Source organism: Cyphellophora europaea, assembly GCF_000365145.1.
Source record: "Cyphellophora europaea CBS 101466 unplaced genomic scaffold supercont1.6, whole genome shotgun sequence".
Lineage (NCBI taxonomy): Eukaryota > Fungi > Ascomycota > Eurotiomycetes > Chaetothyriales > Cyphellophoraceae > Cyphellophora > Cyphellophora europaea.
In genome coordinates this window covers 2,016,621-2,034,508 of record NW_008481812.1, presented here as the reverse complement: position 1 = coordinate 2,034,508, position 17,888 = coordinate 2,016,621, and the positions used below count along the sequence as shown (strand labels likewise).

General features: G+C 51.3%; 9 protein-coding genes across 9 annotated transcripts; 7 read left to right on the top strand and 2 right to left on the bottom strand.

Moving 5' to 3' along the window:
- Window positions 1-1,414: 1,414 nt before the first annotated feature.
- Window positions 1,415-2,749, top strand: HMPREF1541_06997 (uncharacterized protein; the record flags this gene model as incomplete). Its single annotated transcript, XM_008721322.1, has 1 exon — window positions 1,415-2,749. One exon carries the CDS (start codon window positions 1,415-1,417, stop codon window positions 2,747-2,749), a length of 1,335 nt encoding a protein of 444 aa, XP_008719544.1.
- A 1,822-nt stretch (window positions 2,750-4,571) lies between these two features.
- On the bottom strand, window positions 4,572-5,837 carry HMPREF1541_06996 (uncharacterized protein; the record flags this gene model as incomplete). Its single annotated transcript, XM_008721321.1, has 1 exon — window positions 4,572-5,837. One exon carries the CDS (start codon window positions 5,835-5,837, stop codon window positions 4,572-4,574), a length of 1,266 nt encoding a protein of 421 aa, XP_008719543.1.
- An 876-nt stretch (window positions 5,838-6,713) lies between these two features.
- On the top strand, window positions 6,714-7,070 carry HMPREF1541_06995 (uncharacterized protein; the record flags this gene model as incomplete). The annotated part of the gene is made up of 1 exon (XM_008721320.1): window positions 6,714-7,070. One exon carries the CDS (start codon window positions 6,714-6,716, stop codon window positions 7,068-7,070), a length of 357 nt encoding a protein of 118 aa, XP_008719542.1.
- Window positions 7,071-7,253: 183 nt separating this feature from the next.
- On the bottom strand, window positions 7,254-8,123 carry HMPREF1541_06994 (uncharacterized protein; the record flags this gene model as incomplete). Its single annotated transcript, XM_008721319.1, has 1 exon — window positions 7,254-8,123. The coding sequence occupies one exon, from the start codon at window positions 8,121-8,123 to the stop codon at window positions 7,254-7,256; it is 870 nt and encodes a 289-aa protein (XP_008719541.1).
- A 460-nt stretch (window positions 8,124-8,583) lies between these two features.
- HMPREF1541_06993 (uncharacterized protein) lies at window positions 8,584-9,683 on the top strand (the record flags this gene model as incomplete). Its single annotated transcript, XM_008721318.1, has 2 exons — window positions 8,584-8,976; window positions 9,069-9,683. 2 exons carry the CDS (start codon window positions 8,584-8,586, stop codon window positions 9,681-9,683), a joined length of 1,008 nt encoding a protein of 335 aa, XP_008719540.1.
- Window positions 9,684-10,358: 675 nt separating this feature from the next.
- Window positions 10,359-12,482, top strand: HMPREF1541_06992 (uncharacterized protein; the record flags this gene model as incomplete). Its single annotated transcript, XM_008721317.1, has 3 exons — window positions 10,359-10,400; window positions 10,451-11,732; window positions 11,776-12,482. The coding sequence occupies 3 exons, from the start codon at window positions 10,359-10,361 to the stop codon at window positions 12,480-12,482; spliced, it is 2,031 nt and encodes a 676-aa protein (XP_008719539.1).
- A 399-nt stretch (window positions 12,483-12,881) lies between these two features.
- On the top strand, window positions 12,882-13,694 carry HMPREF1541_06991 (uncharacterized protein; the record flags this gene model as incomplete). The annotated part of the gene is made up of 1 exon (XM_008721316.1): window positions 12,882-13,694. One exon carries the CDS (start codon window positions 12,882-12,884, stop codon window positions 13,692-13,694), a length of 813 nt encoding a protein of 270 aa, XP_008719538.1.
- Window positions 13,695-14,411: 717 nt separating this feature from the next.
- HMPREF1541_06990 (uncharacterized protein) lies at window positions 14,412-15,834 on the top strand (the record flags this gene model as incomplete). The annotated part of the gene is made up of 2 exons (XM_008721315.1): window positions 14,412-14,779; window positions 15,546-15,834. 2 exons carry the CDS (start codon window positions 14,412-14,414, stop codon window positions 15,832-15,834), a joined length of 657 nt encoding a protein of 218 aa, XP_008719537.1.
- A 999-nt stretch (window positions 15,835-16,833) lies between these two features.
- On the top strand, window positions 16,834-17,571 carry HMPREF1541_06989 (uncharacterized protein; the record flags this gene model as incomplete). The annotated part of the gene is made up of 1 exon (XM_008721314.1): window positions 16,834-17,571. One exon carries the CDS (start codon window positions 16,834-16,836, stop codon window positions 17,569-17,571), a length of 738 nt encoding a protein of 245 aa, XP_008719536.1.
- Between the last annotated feature and the right edge of the window lie 317 nt (window positions 17,572-17,888).

Here is a 17,888-nt window from a genome sequence, read left to right as displayed (position 1 = left end):
ATGATGGGAAGTTATACTCAGATTGCACGAATCTACCGTTCAGGCTCTATCTACCACGTACAACGCAGGCACCTGCTTGGCAACGCCGCTCACTTGTACGTTACGACAATACCGGTGTGTTACAGACCGCGCGCTCCGACACAGGAAACAGCATTTCAAATGGTTTCACCCCGAGCGTCTCGCCGGTATCTACTGACCGCAGGCCTAGCAACATCAGTCTAAATGTTCACGAACCACTTTCAAGTGAGCCGCTCACTGTAGTTCCTCGTCGCTCAGCTTATCTGGTGCCTCGTAAATCCAAGTATCTCTAGAACGCTTGCGCTTTGTCAACAACAAATTGTTGGTAGTTGTCGGGTCGAGCCGCTTACCCGGATGTGGAAGCTGCGCATGGAACGACCTGGAAACTTGTCGAGGAGTACTTCATATAACGCCTCTTCCGATCGTAAGTAATGGTTCACAGTATATCGAGGCATGATCGATTCAGCAAAGGTATGTCAGGAAGACGATCTGATGTCCTATTCCGCAGATAGAGCGGCCGAATTCATAAAAACGACCATCAGGCTGTCATCAGTCCGGCAGGAAGGCTAGACCGCGATCGATACGGGGGCCTTGCCGTCGCCCCCAGGATGCCTTCACCGGTCAAGGAGGCTGCGAATCCATAGGCTCGCTCATTGGCGACGCAACGCCCTGAAATGGCGGTCACGGCGTGCCAATTTTCGCTTATCTGCAATGTCCGATGTTCATCTGTTCCATCATTGGTTACCTTATCGCTACGCCCCCTTTCTCCTCACCAGCCGAACATCTCTCGAATGCTGACTCTCAGAATGCCTTCCCATGTTACCAGTTTCTGACGACTAGGGACTGCAGTCTTCCACGAGTCAGAGCCTTTTTGGGGTCCTTCGCACCCAAGGAGCGTCTGGGTCCCTCTGCAGCACACATACTACTCGCAACAGGCTCAGCGATGACACGGCCAGTCAGCTCAAATAACGACTGGGAGCTTAGTTCACGATCAAAGCAACGCACACGGGCTGAGGTATTCCATCGACTTCATTCGGGTGACGATCTCCCCTCTAGTTCCACTCAATCACCCAGTCGACAACCTCGACCATCGCTGCAGTCGGGATACCAGCCTCAGACTGCCCATGCGACATCACATATACGGAACCGGTCCGGGGATTCGCAAAGTAACTTTCTCGGCTATGACGATAATCCAGATAGGGTTGACTCAAGACCTTCCTCACCAGGTGTACACTCTCGACCGCATGTCCCTAGTATTGGAGGTCCTATCGGGCCCAGCGCGACCTCAAATGTAGGAGTGGAACCTTCCGACACGGAAGCGATTCAAGCCCTATCACTCAGGCGTGAACTTCAACCGCGCCATATCTTCTGTATATCAATTGGTGCAGTCATCGGCATGGGCTTCTACATCAGGACAGGCATGGTTGCTGACTCGGGGGGCCAAGGCACTGTGCTTTGCGCGTACGGAGTTCTTGGGTTTTTGGCCTTTGCGGTCCTCCAAGATCAAGCGAGACTTCTGCACGTGTGGCCCATTCGAGGCGCCTTGGTGGCTTTCGTTGAAGACTTTGTCGACAAGGAACTCGGGCAAACTGTTGGCATTCTGTACTGGCTGACTTATTGCCTGTCATTTGCTGCCTTGACGGCTACTGCTGCGGAGCTGCTTGATTCGTTTGAAATTCCGCATTCGTTAACGATCACACTCTCTGTTGTATCTGTTGTTGTTCCCTTCCTGGCGAACCTGACAGACATTCGGTACCTCAAGGAATTTGAGTTTGGATGTGGACTACTAAAATTGGTACTGGCTGTTACCTTCAACACGACCATGATGATCATCAATCCGAAGGTGAACACTGTAGGCAAAGAAAAGAGGGACTCGGTCTTCCTCCAAACAGGTCATTGGTGGATTGAAGATGTCTGTGTTGCCGTGTTTGTTTCGGCATTCGCCTTTGTCGGAATAGAAGCTATTGCAGCAACAGCCACTGAAGTCGACTTCAGCAGATACCCCAGCCGTGAGGCTGCCTCTGACCACGTCGAAAGTAACTCTACAAACTCAACTTCTACAGACGACGATTTCTTTGACACCAAAAATCTGCAACTAGATAGAAGCCCATTTAGCGGACCTGCCTGGCTTGTGCCACTTACCACTACACTGATATACCTCTGGGGAGGATGGATTGTCACCGAAAATGTTGTTCCAAACCAGAGCACCACTACACAGGTCTCAATCAATAATGTGCAGACTACAGGCAGTGTTCAGAACCTGAATCTTAGCGCCATCGAACCGGGGATCTCACCTTTTGTCACCGCAGCTTCATCTCTCGACTCTCTCAAAGGTCTCGACACAGTGCTCAAAGCCCTGTTGACCTTAAATGTGGTCTTGACGTCCAGTACTGCTCTCTACATTGCAAGTCGTACACTGTATACGATTGGGATGAGACATTCAGGCCAATACCTCGGTACTGCACCCGACAAAAACTCCAGCCTCATTCAGAAGTTTCCACAATTGCTTATTTGGAAGAACAAGTTCCAAGTTCCGCATATGGCGGTAATTCTGTCTATCTTACTGCCAGTCCCAATTTCTTTTGTAAGATATAGGTGGGAGGGCGCTATTGAAAAGGTAACTTGGTTCTCAACTTCCATATATACGAGATGTGCTTCTCACAATCACACAGGCGATTACTTGGACCTCAAATGCGGGGTCTATATGCTGTATCTTGGTCTGGGGCTGTGAACAAATCGCCGCATGGCGGCTCTACATGTGGTGAAGTGATACACCTGCTCTCTTGTCAACAAATGTATGCTAACATTGATAAATGGTTCTAGTCTGAGAAGGAAAAGGGTTCACTGGACAGGAGCTCTGCAACAACACATCCCCATCGCAGACACGGCTTGGTACTGGTTGCATTGTACAATTTCTCTCAGCACCGGTGTCTTGTGTCTGCTTATCGTCCTTGTTGGCGGCATCCTCACGTGTGTCCGCACTCCTGATGCAGCAGAGTATTCCTCGCTATCTGGAATTGTAAGGCTGTTTCCCTTTCGGCCCAGCAGGCGCATGAGATGACAATGTGCTGATTCATTGGTTCTCCACCTAGGTGGGATTGTTCATTTTGACACCACTAGCTCTCAAAGGTCTCAAGTTTCTCAGAGGCAAACCATTCCGCTTCTTCACGGATCTCGACAACGACGAGTCCGTCAGGAGTTTGTTCGAGAACTATACCGAGAGGCGGATAACGAGTCTCAGAAATCGTAAGCCGCCAGTATTACGGAAGCGCGATCTTTTGGGCATTATTCCCCTGACACCAGAACAAACCGCATGGTTGCGATCAAACTTTTCAGGGCGAAGTTCGAGAGAACCATAGCAGGATCATCATACTGCGAGCCTATACCTACAATGATGTACAAGAACCAGGAATTTTGGCAAGCTACTTTCAAATCTTACGAGATCGACGTGTCTGTAGCTAACTAGGTCGTTCCGACTCTTCTGGGAAGAAGAACGGCTCAAGATTGAATTTTGCTGAGCGACCGCTGCAGTAGGTTATTAGCAAGAAGCGTTCATTGTTCTCCCCCACCGTGATGCAGGCTCTGTCCCTCTCTGTGTCAAATGCATAGTTGTCCGCCTTATCGATTTTGAGAACCTTCTCTCGCCCGGCTGAGAATGGCAACGGAAATCCTGACACGTTCAAGCGACTACCACCCCAGATCACGATCGCCCAAGTATCGTCGAACGTTATCAGGATGACCTTGAGATCCCGGGGCTTTGGTTCATTAATCCAGGTTACTCTAGTGCCCGTATCCGAGTTCAGATTGTACAGCTCAATCGTCTCGCGATGAATGATCACGGCAAACCCGAGTTTTGAGTTGAACGTCGCGAAACCGGTGACCCAATTTTCATGTTCAATGTTCTAGTCCATGTGTCAGTGACGAGATCACCCTAAGATTTTACGAAGCCTCGGCAGAACAAAACAAATGATGGACATACCTTGTCTTCAATTGTATGACGCTTCAATAGCACCGACTTGTCGACATCCCACCCAGAAACATCGAACCGGCGCCTTCCCCTGACCTTGTATCTGACCCCATGGTACAAGATTAGTCGCTCAGCTCCCCGGAACCTCAGGTATCGAGTCTCTTGATCTATATCTCTGACCGATGAAGAATGATCTCGAAGTTTATCGTAATAGTCGGCTTTCAGAGCTGTCGGTGACAATTCGTCCGGTATAGTTGACGGCAGTGATCGGATTCTATAATTCATAGATTTCAGTCACATCTGCACCCCACGGCGTAATGCAGAGAGGTTCTCTCTAGGTGGCGTCCCAGAAGGTGGCTTACCTGGGCATTTGCCCCAACAATGTCCCAACGTCAAACAACCAGAGCCGTCGCCTTCGCTTGTGCTTGTTGATACTCTCGATTGTGTCAATAGCGAGGGAGCTTCCGTCAGGAGAAATCGCGATAGACTCAGCGTATTTGAAGCCGGATAAGGCGATGAAGTCTCGGATGACCCTTGTACGAGGAGATATTGGTATCGTGTAGATGAGTACCTGGGAAGTTCAGCTTCAATGGATACATCCTTGCTCAACAAGACCCACCTCAAACGGATCACGATTAGAAACCACTTGACAGATCTTTTCGCTGGCGCAAGAATCAGAGTGTGGGTTCAACTGCGGTAGTATGTTCTCTGAATCTTTCGGAGGGCTCATGGGCCGCAGTTCATGTAAAGGACCAGTCCAACCGAAGCGCCAGATGAAAAGAGTTCGGCGATCTCCTTTCTCGTGAAAAAGTTCGAATTCTCCTCGAGGCGACTGAGCACATAGAAGGTACTGAGCTTGCCTATTTCGCTTCTCCTCTTTGGGTGTGACTTGATATCTGCTGTTGTATCTTTCTGCCATCTGCGCGATCAATCTGTCGAGTCGGGCTCTTTTTTTCCGGTTCGTTATCAGGATCTCTTTTTCCAGCAATGTCAGAAGGCCATCCACCACAACCCAGTCAGTGTTGTCTCTGGTTAGATTTCGCAACTGTTCAATGCAATTAGACACCTCTGCTTTCACCACTATGTCTGCAGTCCTGCCGAACGACTTGTGCCTAGGCTCCCAGAAGCTGTCGGTAGCGGCCGTCCTGAGAAGACTGCTGGTAAACTCGGCCACAGCAGCCATTCCATGCGCATTGAACACAAGAACGAGCAAGAGGATACAGCCGAAGGACCAAACATCGGATCTTGAACCCACAACAGGGATTTTCCCCGACATTTCCGGAGCACTGCACATAGAGTCGATAGCTTCGACTGGAACAGTACTCGATCTGTTCATACTGCGACCAGGTCCGGAAGCATTTGAGCTAGGCACCGCACGACCGAAATCGCTGACCTTGAAGGTCAGTTTGCTGGGATCACCTTCTGTGATGAAAACCAGAATATTGCTTGGTTTCAAGTCACAATGGTAGTATCCTAACTCGACGGGGCCCTGTACCCCATCATGTGTCCTATCGGCCATCCACTTGAGCGCGTTGGCAATGCAGAGCATCTGGTAGATATGTTCAAGCCTACCACGAGATGTTATCGGGAAGTAGTTGTCATTGGCAAGATATTCGGTGAGGCTGCACTGCGCGCGGTGATAGAAAATGCTCCAGGTTGCTTTACTATCCACCATATTACCATAGCCGCAGAAGGCAGTCATGATATTTTCATGAATCTCTTCCGAGCTGTTCAGAGTACCTCGAAGGAATTCGTCGAAGCGGACTTCGTTGAGATAATTGTTGCGGGCCTCAGCCTCACCTCCAAAAAACGTTTTTCTCGCAAGGACGATTGACTGCCGAGTCAACGACATCGATCACTAAGCGGAACAAACCTCACACATACCTGCGAATTGCGTGTGTCTTCCGGACTTCTATATCGAACATGACCTGCGTCGAATCGCACGGCAGTAACAATACCGTATGCACCACTCCCGAGAGGAGACTCCTCTACACAACGCACAAGAGCTCTGGTTTCAGTCGGCGATAGATCGTCGCAGTCATCGAAATGTCCTTCTTGAAGGACGCGACCACGGACGATCCGGTTCTGAAGCCATTGCTCTTCTGGGTGGTCACCATTCAGGCCTGCGAATCCACGCAGCTCGTGAGCCAGAGAAGTCGAAAACATAGGACCCAGTCGCCGATCTCAGTGTGCAGATTAAAGCAAGTGATGTTCACTTTGTCGAAAAGCACTGGAAGGATAACGAATTCACTGCATGGAAGACGGTGTTGCAAAAGCAGACAGACATGGACGGCGATGGGAGAAAGACCACGACCCAAGGCGCATTTCTTCGCCCCCATCTGCAGACAACACGGTGTTCTTGTAGCCGCACTGACAATTCTCGGACAAGAATGTGAGGCTCAGTCAATTTGTGAAGTACAATGTGTCATGGATGTCACCACGCTTCAAAGCAATTCGTGATCCATATAGGCCATAGTATCTGGCGGGATAGTGGAGAACAAAATTTACGTGACCCACGTATTTGGGGGGTCCTGGAGAGAGAGGCTCAAAGGTCCCTAACTCGGATCGAAGCTGCGCTATTATATCGGACTTTGGCACTTGAGCTGATATAAGTGATCTTAACTCCACAGCTGGGCGGAAGCTGTGTATATGTACCTTGAGCGTGCCCCAACACACCACGTGCAGCGCTCTCGTATCGCCAAAGCACAGACGGCAGAAACCACACACCATGGCGCGAAAACAATGCACGCTGTTCGTAACATTCTATATCAAGCCCGGCATGATCGAAGAGTGGAAGGAAGCCCACCGACCGGTGTGGGCGGCCTGCGCCGCTGAGCCTGAATGTCTACTGTTCGACGTCTTCAACGACCCGAAACAGCCTGGAGTCTTTCGTCTTCTCGAAGTCTGGAATGAGTCGCGGGAGTGGTTCGAGACGAAGCAGTTGACGAAGCCGTACTACGAGACTTTATGGGCGAAGTCGAAGCCGACGTGGGAGAAGGAGTTCGAGATTGAGTATTTTGAGCGCCTTGGGGAGGGATGCAGTTACAGGGAGGGTTATCTGGAGGGTGGGAAGGCTATGGGCTAGTGTTGCTGTCCGAAGGCGATGCGAGATGTTTCGTTGGCAATTGCGGAATCGAGGCTTGAGACCTAGCTTACTATGAGGATAGTAATTATGGTTGCGACGGCTGTGATATCTTCGGGCGGTTTTTCCCGGGGACGAGGACCAGCGCCGATGCAGCAGGGCTCAAGTCGAGTCTACAGCTCGATTCTACTTCGCCATCTGCCTGATATCACTCTCCTCTTCCTCAAGTACTTCCACGACATCCACGTCCGGCCACTTGTTTCGGAGTTGTTCGGCTAGGTATCTGACACCCCACTCCTCACATGCTCGATGGCCAACACAGAGTGCGGGCATATTGGCTTTGGCAGCAGCTTCAAGTCCGTAGTCACGAGCAGCGCCTGTGAGATAGAGCAACTTGGTCCCATCACAATCATGCTCTAGCCAGCTTGCATCGCGAACCGCTGACAGAACGCGTGAAATCTCATCAGGGTGGAAGGCGTTCATAATGGCGACGATATCAATCATCGAACCTGTCAGGTGTTGCTCCAGGGACTGTGGAACGAACAGCTCTCCTGCTCCTGCGAACTCGGCCTTGAGCTGCTCTACAAGCACGGTCAGTGGTGTCGCTTGAGCCAATTTAGCAACCAGACCAATCTTCCGATCTGAGTTTCCTTTGTACCCCTGTATACAGATCGCATTGTCAATTCTGAGACCCAGCCTGGCACCCAGTGCTTCATTCCACCCAACAGTCAGATTCGCATCGAAGGCATTGTGACTGGCGAAAACAAGCGATCCACGTCGTACCCTGCGTCTGTCAAGTGACCAAGGGCGATGCAAGAAACAGGCTGGTGCTTGTCGGACATCAGCGTCATTCAATGCGGCATACACGCCTGTTGTTGCGGTCACTCCAAAGATGAACCGGGAAACTCTCTGCCGCTCTGGCGCATATAGTGGATGTCTTGGTGTATGGAATAGAAAAGGTACATCGGTCACGTTCGCCTGTGGCGGAAGAAAGCCCTGCAGAAACGCTGCGACTTCCGTATGTGCCGGCAGACAAGGAGGACGTGCAGAAGGCATAACTCCTTTCCACCGCAATCGACCGGAAGGGTCGGCGATGCGCGTTAGACGGCCGCTGTGCGCGCGAGGCGGCCGCGTCCGTGGGTCAAGGCGCCGTGTTGCCTTGCCGAAAAAGGCACAACCACAGATAGCCGAATGCGAAGACGACTAATCAAACAACGGCTTGCAACATGGGTACACCTTACACATTGATTAGCAAGCGACCGGGTTCCTAGAGTCGGATTTTAGCTCCAAAGCCATTCATCTCCGCTGATAATGTGTACCATGCAAAATATCAACTCATGACGTCGAGATCGTCAACTGCCGACTTCGCATTTGTTGATTAGATAAGTATTGGCCACTTCGTCTCTTAAGAACTGCAATGAAGACCACGGCATTGACTCTTGCTAAGAATTCTTCCACACGACTACGGCAGCCGCTACTGCTACATCGTTCCTTTTCCAATACATCAGCCTCAAACATGCGTGTTCTCTTGACAGGAGGCAGCGGATTCATCGCCGCCCACTGCGTCGACATCCTGCTACAGAACAAGCACTCAGTTGTCTTCACTGTGCGGTCCGATGCCAAAGGGCAAAAAATCCTGTCCAATCACCCAGATGTCCCGTCGTCGCAACTCTCGTATGTCATTGTTGAAGACATCGCCAAAGAGAACGCTTTCGATGAGGCTGTCAAATCCGATCCGCCATTCGAAGCAGTGCTTCATACCGCCTCACCGTTCCATTTCAATGTCCAGGATCCTAAGAAGGATCTGCTTGACCCGGCCATTATCGGAACCACCGGCATACTCAGAGCGATCAAAGCCAATGCGCCGAGTGTAAAACGGGTAGCGATTACATCTTCCTTTGCTGCTATAGTAAGTCTCCCCTGCCACATCTATGTCCAAGAGGTCCACAAAATGCCTATTCCTGCATTCCAACCCCATGCTGACCTTGCCGTCCCCCGCAGATCAACGCCAAGCAACATCCTTCTGTTTATAACGAGTCCTCCTGGAACCCAGTCACCGAGGACGAAGCGCTACACACCGACGCGGGCACCGCCTATCGCGGCAGTAAGACTCTCGCCGAGCGAGCCGCCTGGGATTTTGTTGAGAAGGAGAAGCCCAACTTCACGCTCACGACACTCTGTCCGCCACTTGTGCTCGGCCCGGTGGTTCACTATCTTGCCGATCTCTCCAGTCTCAACACCTCCAACGAGATCGTGCGCGATATGGTGACGGGTAAGTTCCGCGACAGCGGGCTCCCCACCACTCGTGTGGTCATCTTCGTCGATGTGCGGGATTTGGCACTCGCGCACGTGCGGGCTATCGAGCGCGAGGAGGCGCAGGGCAAGCGCTTCTTTGTGACGGCGGGCTTCTATCGGAATAACGATGTGGCGGATGCGATCAAGAAAGAGTTTCCGGAGTTGGCCGAGAAGCTGCCGGAAAAGTACGAGGCGGATCCAAAGGAATTTCCATTCAAGATCGATAATAGCAGAGCAAAGGAGGTGCTGGGCTTGGAGTATCGGAGCTTGGAGACGAGCGTGACCGATTTAGTGAGAAGCCTACAGAAAATGGGCGTTTAGTGGCTACGTCGCCTCGAACGGGTCATGGGGCTTCAGTCCACATCATTGTAGCTAGACAGGTGTTCATAAGTATCATTCCTTGCAATGCAAGCCTCTTCAGTGAGTGGCACATGACGAGACAAAATTGGGTCGATTTTACTGGCTTCAAGCTGCGAAAAGGCGGTAGAATATGATTCATCGCGTGAGCTATCGTTAGTGGCTCTGGTTTGTGCCGAATACAACCGAATAGCACGAATTAACATCAACGATAATGTTGGCATATTCTTAAAGATTGAAGCATTTTATGCCAAGATGGCATCGAATGCTGTGGAGCCCACCTGCGGGACTGGAGAAACTACCCGCCGAGCTGTGAAGACCGACTCGGATCGCTGACCGGTCGCAGTCTGGAGCGTCCCCCAGCTTCGACAGGGTCCAATAGTCAAGTTGATGATGACCTGGAGTTGAAACCCGCCTCTGAGCTGCAGCATGTGCCCATCTTGCATTTCTCCGTGCCTATGATCGCCGAATTACAACAATTTTCTGTGCCTCAGGCATTGCCGTCCTTTTCATCCCAGCCATCGCGTTCACTGCCTCAACCTGCCGATCATTCGTCCCCAGACTGTTGAACATACATTCTGGTGGGTTGCGGTCCATCCTTGACCCGAAGTATTTCAGCAGTGGGTTGGGGTGCGCATCATGGGTCCAAAAGCGGAGAAGAGCAATTTGAAGCGTGGAAGGGTTCGTTGACTGCGCCATGCTTGCATAGTACTCAACCTGACATTCAGTAGCATAGCACAGGCGAGGATCAAGAGATCAAGAAGCCTCGTCGATCGAATCGTCTTTCTCAATCACAAGCGCAGACGAAGCACACACCAATTAAGAACCAATACCTGCCCTCCCCACTGACCAACCAAGAGTCAACCGCTACCGAGCCCAAAGATGAGGACATCTCGCAAGCCGATACTCGGCAGCAGAGACAAGTCACACCTGTTTCCAACTTGCCCGTATCATCCCCTCCGCAGGACACACAGCCTCTGTCACAGTTCATCTACCCTCCACGAGACTTTGAGCCTGACGTTGAAGACGAGGAAGGTACTTGGGGCGTCCTATACCCGATCAACCCAGAACATGGCAATAAGCTTGTCATGAAGAAGAGAACGTTCTGCCCTGCGCCTGTGCAACCACTAGAGATCAGTAGATCCTCAACGAAGAGCAAGAAACGGAGCAAGCCCAAGTCCTTGGTTGAGGACGAGCAAAAATACGAAGAGAACAAGGCCGACAGTGGCTTCCCTGCAGGCGGCTATCTGGTAGGGAGACATCCTGAGTGCGATCTGATCGTGGACATACCGACCATTTCAAACAGACACTGCCTGTTCTTCAATGAGAACCGGGCAGGTCACGCTCGAGCCGTTCTGGAGGACCTCTCGACGAACGGCACTTATGTGAACGACCAGCTGCTGAGTCGTAACAAGCGGCGAGAACTGGAAGACGGTGACGAAATCACCCTACTTGACGATGCGAGATTCGTGTTCAAATATCCGCGCAGCAGTCAGGCGTCGGGCTTTGGTGCTTCATACCGCATACTGCAACAACTCGGCAAGGGGCATTTTGCTACAGTCTATCTTTGCGTCGACCGGTCCAGTGGCCTTAAGTTTGCGGTCAAGAAGTTCGAGAAGCGCATGGGAGAGTCCCAGCGCTCACAAGTCGAAGGGCTGCAGCAAGAAATTGCCGTCTTGAAAAGTGTTAGCCATCCAAATGTCTTATGCTTGAAGGATACCTTCAACGAGGACGATGGTGTCTACCTAATTCTTGAGCTTGCTGCTGAAGGAGAGCTCTTCAACTGGATCGTCACCAAGCAGAAGCTCACCGAGGACGAAACACGGAGAGTCTTCATTCAATTGTTCCAGGGCACTAAGTATCTTCACGAACGCAACATCGTCCACCGCGACATCAAGCCAGAGAACATCTTGCTTACGGACAAGCATCTCTCTGTCAAGTTGGCCGATTTCGGGCTTGCCAAAATTATTGGCGAGGAGTCATTTACCACCACTCTCTGTGGCACCCCCAGCTGTGAGTAATTTGACATGTGCGCTGACCTTACTGACAACACTAGATGTCGCTCCCGAGATCCTACAAAACACCAAACATCGAAAATACACTCGTGCTGTCGATGTATGGTCGCTAGGTGTGGTGCTTTACATCTGTCTGTGCGGATTTCCTCCATTCTCGGACGAACTCTACTCTCGCGAGAACCCCTACACGATGGCACAGCAGATCAAGATGGGGAGATTTGATTATCCCAGTCCGTATTGGGACTCTGTTGGAGATCCTGCCCTGGACCTCATTGATCGCATGCTTACTGTTGACGCCGACAAACGTATCAGCATTGACGACTGTCTCGAGCATCCTTGGATCCGAAATCTTGGCAACAACATCAATCCTGCAGACAGCACTGATGGTCTCACCGGCGCTATGAGTGGTCTAGACTTTTCGAAGCGAAAGGTTCAGCGTCAACGGACACTACTTTCCGACATCAACGACATCAGAATTACCAAGGTTGTCGCCGCCAAGACTCATGTCAAGACTGGACATGGAGATACCAAAAAGGTCAAGATCTGGGATAAAAATCCTCGTGGCAAGATCGGAATGGCCCCTTCAGATGCTGACAACAAAAGTGATGGTTTGGTTAACGGCCATGAAGAGCATCCGGCGGCCAATCGGCAAGAAGAGGAATTCATGCAGATGGGTGGTCGAGGCGACATGCAACTTTTCGCCAATGATGACAGCAGTAGGTATCTTCCTGCAGAGGTGCCTCCTTGAGGTCTTTTGACCTTGAGATATTGACAACTGTTGCAGATATTGCAAATGCAGGATCTTGGGATGATTACTGATTAGCGGTGGGAAGTACGGAGAGATGTCCCTACTGGATTTCAATGGTGCTAGGGGCGAGCGGGCGTTGTTCTTGGATGTATATGTTGGGATGAAGTGCCCATAAAGGTCTGCATTATATCGCATTCTAAAAAGCATAGGCTATGTAACATCACCATCGCATATTGGCCATCTCAGCCGTCTTGGCAATATCAACCCCGCAATCGATTGAAGCGACCCGCGTCCGTACTCTCATTGCAGTGTTACGTCACAGAGTATTCAAGCACCGTAGAGCGCCAAAAGATAGCGGAGAGCGACATCTTCTTGTGGAAGCTTCTGTCAACGAAAATGATGGCTATCACGTTATGGCGATCTGTGCTTGCTAGCCTCCTCTTGCTTCCTCTCTCCACCGCCGCCCAACCCTCACAGATAGTTCTCGCCCCCAAGCCCGAGATTCGCCGTGCGAAGGTGACTGACTACAAGGACATAGCCCGCATTACAGTGGCTGCATTCAGAGAATCACCGCATTTCACGTACCTGCACCAATTCTTCGACCAGTATCCCAACGACACATATGTCTGCTTCGAGGAAGAAGCGTATGTGGGTCTACAGCATCCCAGAGTCGTAGGCCACATCGCCACAGTACCTGCAAAAGAACCACCGCACGAGAGGCTGGCAGTCTCGGCTGGTCTGTGGGTATTGCCGGAGTGGATGGATTCCGATCCCTCGGCAGCTTCACAAACCAGGCGATGGTCCCCGATGGTCAGCTTCCTGCACGGCTTGCGCAACGAATGCAAGGAGCGCGATATCAATGTGACACGCGCGTTGGACTGGCAACCTCAGTGGGAAGTTGCGGACAAGTGGCTGGAAGACGCCTACCCGGAAGATGAACAGCTCTACCTCGCTTCGCTTGCAACCCTCCCAGACTACCAGGGACATGACTATGCGGGCTATGTGGTACGAGAAGCTCTGAGGGAGTTTAAGGAGTTCCCAGAAGACGGCCTTCCGGGGGACCTATACGCAACCTTGATCGCTACGACTGCGGGAGAGCCTCTATACTTTGAGACCGGGTTCCAATCTCTCAAGAACGTCACTATCGATGCCGTTGATAAGGACGAGAGCTTCCGCTTTGACATCATGTCTCTCAGGGTTCGGCATGGTTAGATGACCATGGCGAGGGACAACTCATCGATTCACATTGACTCCGAATGCCTTCAATCTCTCTCGTTGCGCGAGGTATAGCACCCGCAACGACCACGCCGAGTCCGAGCTCGACTTCCACAACCACTTCCCCTCTGATATCATAACGCGCGACCTGAGGTTCGGGCTTAGACAAGGCTGAGAATGCTACCGTGCTACGATAGCAATATCCGTAGAGGTCTTATCCCACAAGTAGGTAGATGGAAGCAAAACAATGCCAAGCCTGGATGCTGGAGGCCTGGAGGCCTGGAAGCCGGACCTCAGCGGCCCCCAAACCCTTTGTCCAACAAAGAAAGGCGGATCAAAACAGGCTGGAGCTCAGGTGTTTCGGACATTTCGGATCAAGTGCTGCATGCCTACGAAAGACGCTTTCGCCTCGCTGATGAGCACACGGTGCATATATGCAGAATAGGCGTACGAATAAACGAGGGAACGAACACTAACAGAGCGACTTTGAGGTGGAGGGGACCGCTCACACTTGCGAGCCAATCACAGACTGCCTTTTCCGCGTTTCGCGGCAGTTGTACATGGCCCCAGCCGCGAATGCTCCCGCGACTAGGGCTGACACGCTTGGACAATATGTATACCGTGGCTTTCCACGACTGATTATTTTCTCTTTGTGCCAACTTACAGCGTCTCCCTCGATCAATAGCCGCAATAGATCCACACCGATCGCCCACCATGGCATCATCCACCACCTCCTCACCAATCCCCCCCTTCTACCGCCACTTCTTCGCCACCTTCGAGGTCCTCCTCAGCTCCATAGGCATCTACATGACCATCTGGGACCCCATCCCCTTCCTCAACGGCATCAATCCCTCTTTCTCCGGCCCCATCACGCCGGAAATCGACATGCTGCTCATCATGCTGGCCGGCTTCTACGCCATGGCCCTGTTTCTGCAAGCTGTGCTGCTGCGGGCGCGGCCTGATGACCTCGGAGTCTGGCGGACTTGGATCGGCGGGTTGACCGTGGTGGATAGCATTATGGTGCTGGGTATGGTGAAAATTATGCCGGCCGTGGGCTTGGCGGATTCGAGGGATTGGAGGTGGTATGAATGGACTAATGTGGTGAGTTTTGCGGTTTTGTTGAGTGTCAGGGTCGCGTTTTTGGTGGGGCTGGGGGTGAGTGAAAGGAAGGTGAAGGGAAGGAGGGCCTGAGGGTTTGATAGTGGCTGCCGAGGAGGCACGTGGTAGATTTGTGTGCTACTGTTGCGTGGTCTTGCATGTTGTGTGGCTGTTGTAGCCAGCGAGATTGGCTTTAGGAGAAAGTGACGGTGTGCATGGGAGAGCTAAAAAGAACCGTGAAGCAAAAGCATTCCAGTGTGGTAGGATCATTGGATGTGTTGGGATTATACGTTGCTCAGAACCCATCACTCTTCCTTGAATCAACACTTCTAGAATATGTTTTTGGATGTCTGCGGATCCGTTCAATGAGTCAGCCTGGCGTTGAATCAAGCAGCCTCATCCTCAATCTTGAGGCTCGCGATCTTCAACTTCTGACCTTTCCCATCCACATAGTCTGTATAATTGTGATAGTTCTCCACCTACTGCAAACCCGTGACAGGCTCTGCATCGACTTGATTTTCATCAATTGGCTCGAGTCGTTGCAGCAATGGAGATGCTACCGACTTGATGTCGACAATGTCTCTTGGTCGGACAAAGTAAAATATGGCAAGTCCGTTACCACTTAGCTGATCTAAAGGAGGACGAACAACGCGATGCGTCACTACTTTGAGATAGCGGACTTACCAGAACTCCAAGTTGTCACCCACGTTACAAATAATTCAATTGTCTGCCGGCGATTCATACTTCCAGGGAAGCCGTTGCGGGCTTCAATTTGACATTCGTTTCCACAGATCCGCAACCTGTCAAGATCCTTGATGAAAACGGACTAGAAGCCATTATCGCCGACGTCCCGCCAGCTGCTTCAACAATGAATGCGAAGACTTGCAACACCGAGCAAACAAAATCACTCTTCAAAGACTCCACCTTCTTCCTTTTACTCTTCATTTGGATCGCACACGGCATTGGTGGATGGGGCACATTCTCCGTCTTTCCCACCGTTATCTACGAGCTTGGTATATGGGGAACGGCAAGGACTTAGCAGATGACAATGCCACCTTATATATTTGTCTTCGTCATCTTGCTATCGATATCACTCCATCCATACTCAACGACTCAACACCTGGGTGTCCGGGGTGGAAGTCGAGATACTGCAGATCATTTGCAACATACACCTCATTGTAGTCAATGATAAAGTGGCAAAGCACAACCTGGTGACAATTGCCACCGCAGCGGTCAGAGCTTCTTCCCGATCATCTGGCTAGGTATGAAACTCTGACATTTCATTGTGCTTACACAAATGAAAGTGATAGAACGAATCCCGGCCGTAAGGGGGACCATAATTGCAAGGCTGGCAATAGGTCTGACTAACGTGTGTTTGTCTTCCTCACATGTACATTTGTCTCACTCATGGCGGCATGGTACTTTGTTAGAAATGTGGATAGAGCGGAATAGACCGTGAAGGCGACAAGAAATCGAACAGCATTGGCAAGTATCTTGGAAGCCAGGAGCAGGTCAGATCTGAAGCAAGGACTCGATGAAGAACCGTGCAAGTAGCCCGTTCAGACAGAGTACATTCGAGAGGCCTACTGTAGGCAAGACACGATGTCGAATTTCACTTTCTCTGTTCGACTGGCAATGTCGGCCATTCGAATTTTCTGCATCGCCTTCAGCAACAGAGCCGGAGACTGCAGTGGCTGGCAAACGCCAGGGAGCATGTGACTCGATAGAGATTGTATGAGGCTCGTTGACAGGTGGCGTCTTCTCGGTTGAGGTCGGCTTTACATTGCGAGCACTGCTCCTAGACCAGTCGACGCAATACACTTTTCGTAAACCAGCGGTCGACCAACGTATCTCGTGGCATAACTAGCTGGATCATCACTTGAATATTACTCTTTGTCACCTTTATTAGGTACTGTCGGTCAGATTAGTCGTCGAACACACTGAACTGCACATCATGCCTGAGTCAAACAATATTCAAGTCTCGCGTCAGAATCTCGACACTCTCATCGAACAAGCTCGGCGTGACATGCAAGAGAAGATGCGTCTTTCTGAGAGAACAGCCAACGGCGCTTTCACCAGAGTCAACACCAACTACGGTAATGCCGATCAGCAACTCATAGGCAGTGACGTGCCAGGTGCAGGACTGAGTAGCTCGACTCACATCGCCAGGGTCTTTCATCACGCCCCGGTCACCTCTCGTCCTCTCCCTAGAGTCGGCTCCACTCACCACGTGTGTCATACCAAACAAGCTCCTCATGGGCATGTGACTGCAGACTACTCAAGAGGCATCCACAACCCCGAGCCGCAGCCCCAGCCTGCCACGACGCAACTTGGACTGACGTGGAGAGAATCGACCATGAACAATCAAGCCCATGTCGATCGGCACCTGATGATGTTGAACAATTTGCAGCCACGTCTCAACGTCCCTTCCAATCCGAACTACCACCACTTCGATGAGGGCTCTCTGGATTACAGGCGCCGCTTCGAAGCCGAGGAGCCAGACCCGGAAGACCCAGCTAACCTCAAGTGGGAGTCATGGGCTCTACGCAAGCTCATCAAGCAGAAGCTGGGTGTCGATGACGAGCAGATCAAAGTGTTCCTGAGCCATGAGTGGCAGGATGCGCAGGAGAGAAAGATCAAGCGGGAGGGACTGGCTGAATTGGAGCTGAAGCAGGTCTGGCAAGCACATCTTGCGAGGAACTATGGTCCGAGTGCAAACCAACAGCCTCGACAGCAGTTTGCTCAGTTCGGGGACTACAGCGGTCGTCAGCGCTAAGACGAGCAATGAGTCGCACAGACTCATGTGATGAAGAAGTCGATGGATAGCTACTTGGTCAAGCACGGGTTGAGCGGGTTGCGATCAGAAGTCAGGACACAATTGGCAACCAATCGAGCCCAAAGACTACGTCTAGAAACTGGGAGCTTTGGCTTTTGACCACAATGATGCGGTTCAGATTAGAAGGTGATGGGGAGGCTGCGCTTCAGCGGTGCGACTAGACAAGCACTTCAGAACAAGTCTTCTGGTCTGGGATAGCCACAGGTCTCTAGTACATCTAATCAGAACATGGGGTTTCTGTTGACGTCCCTGTACGA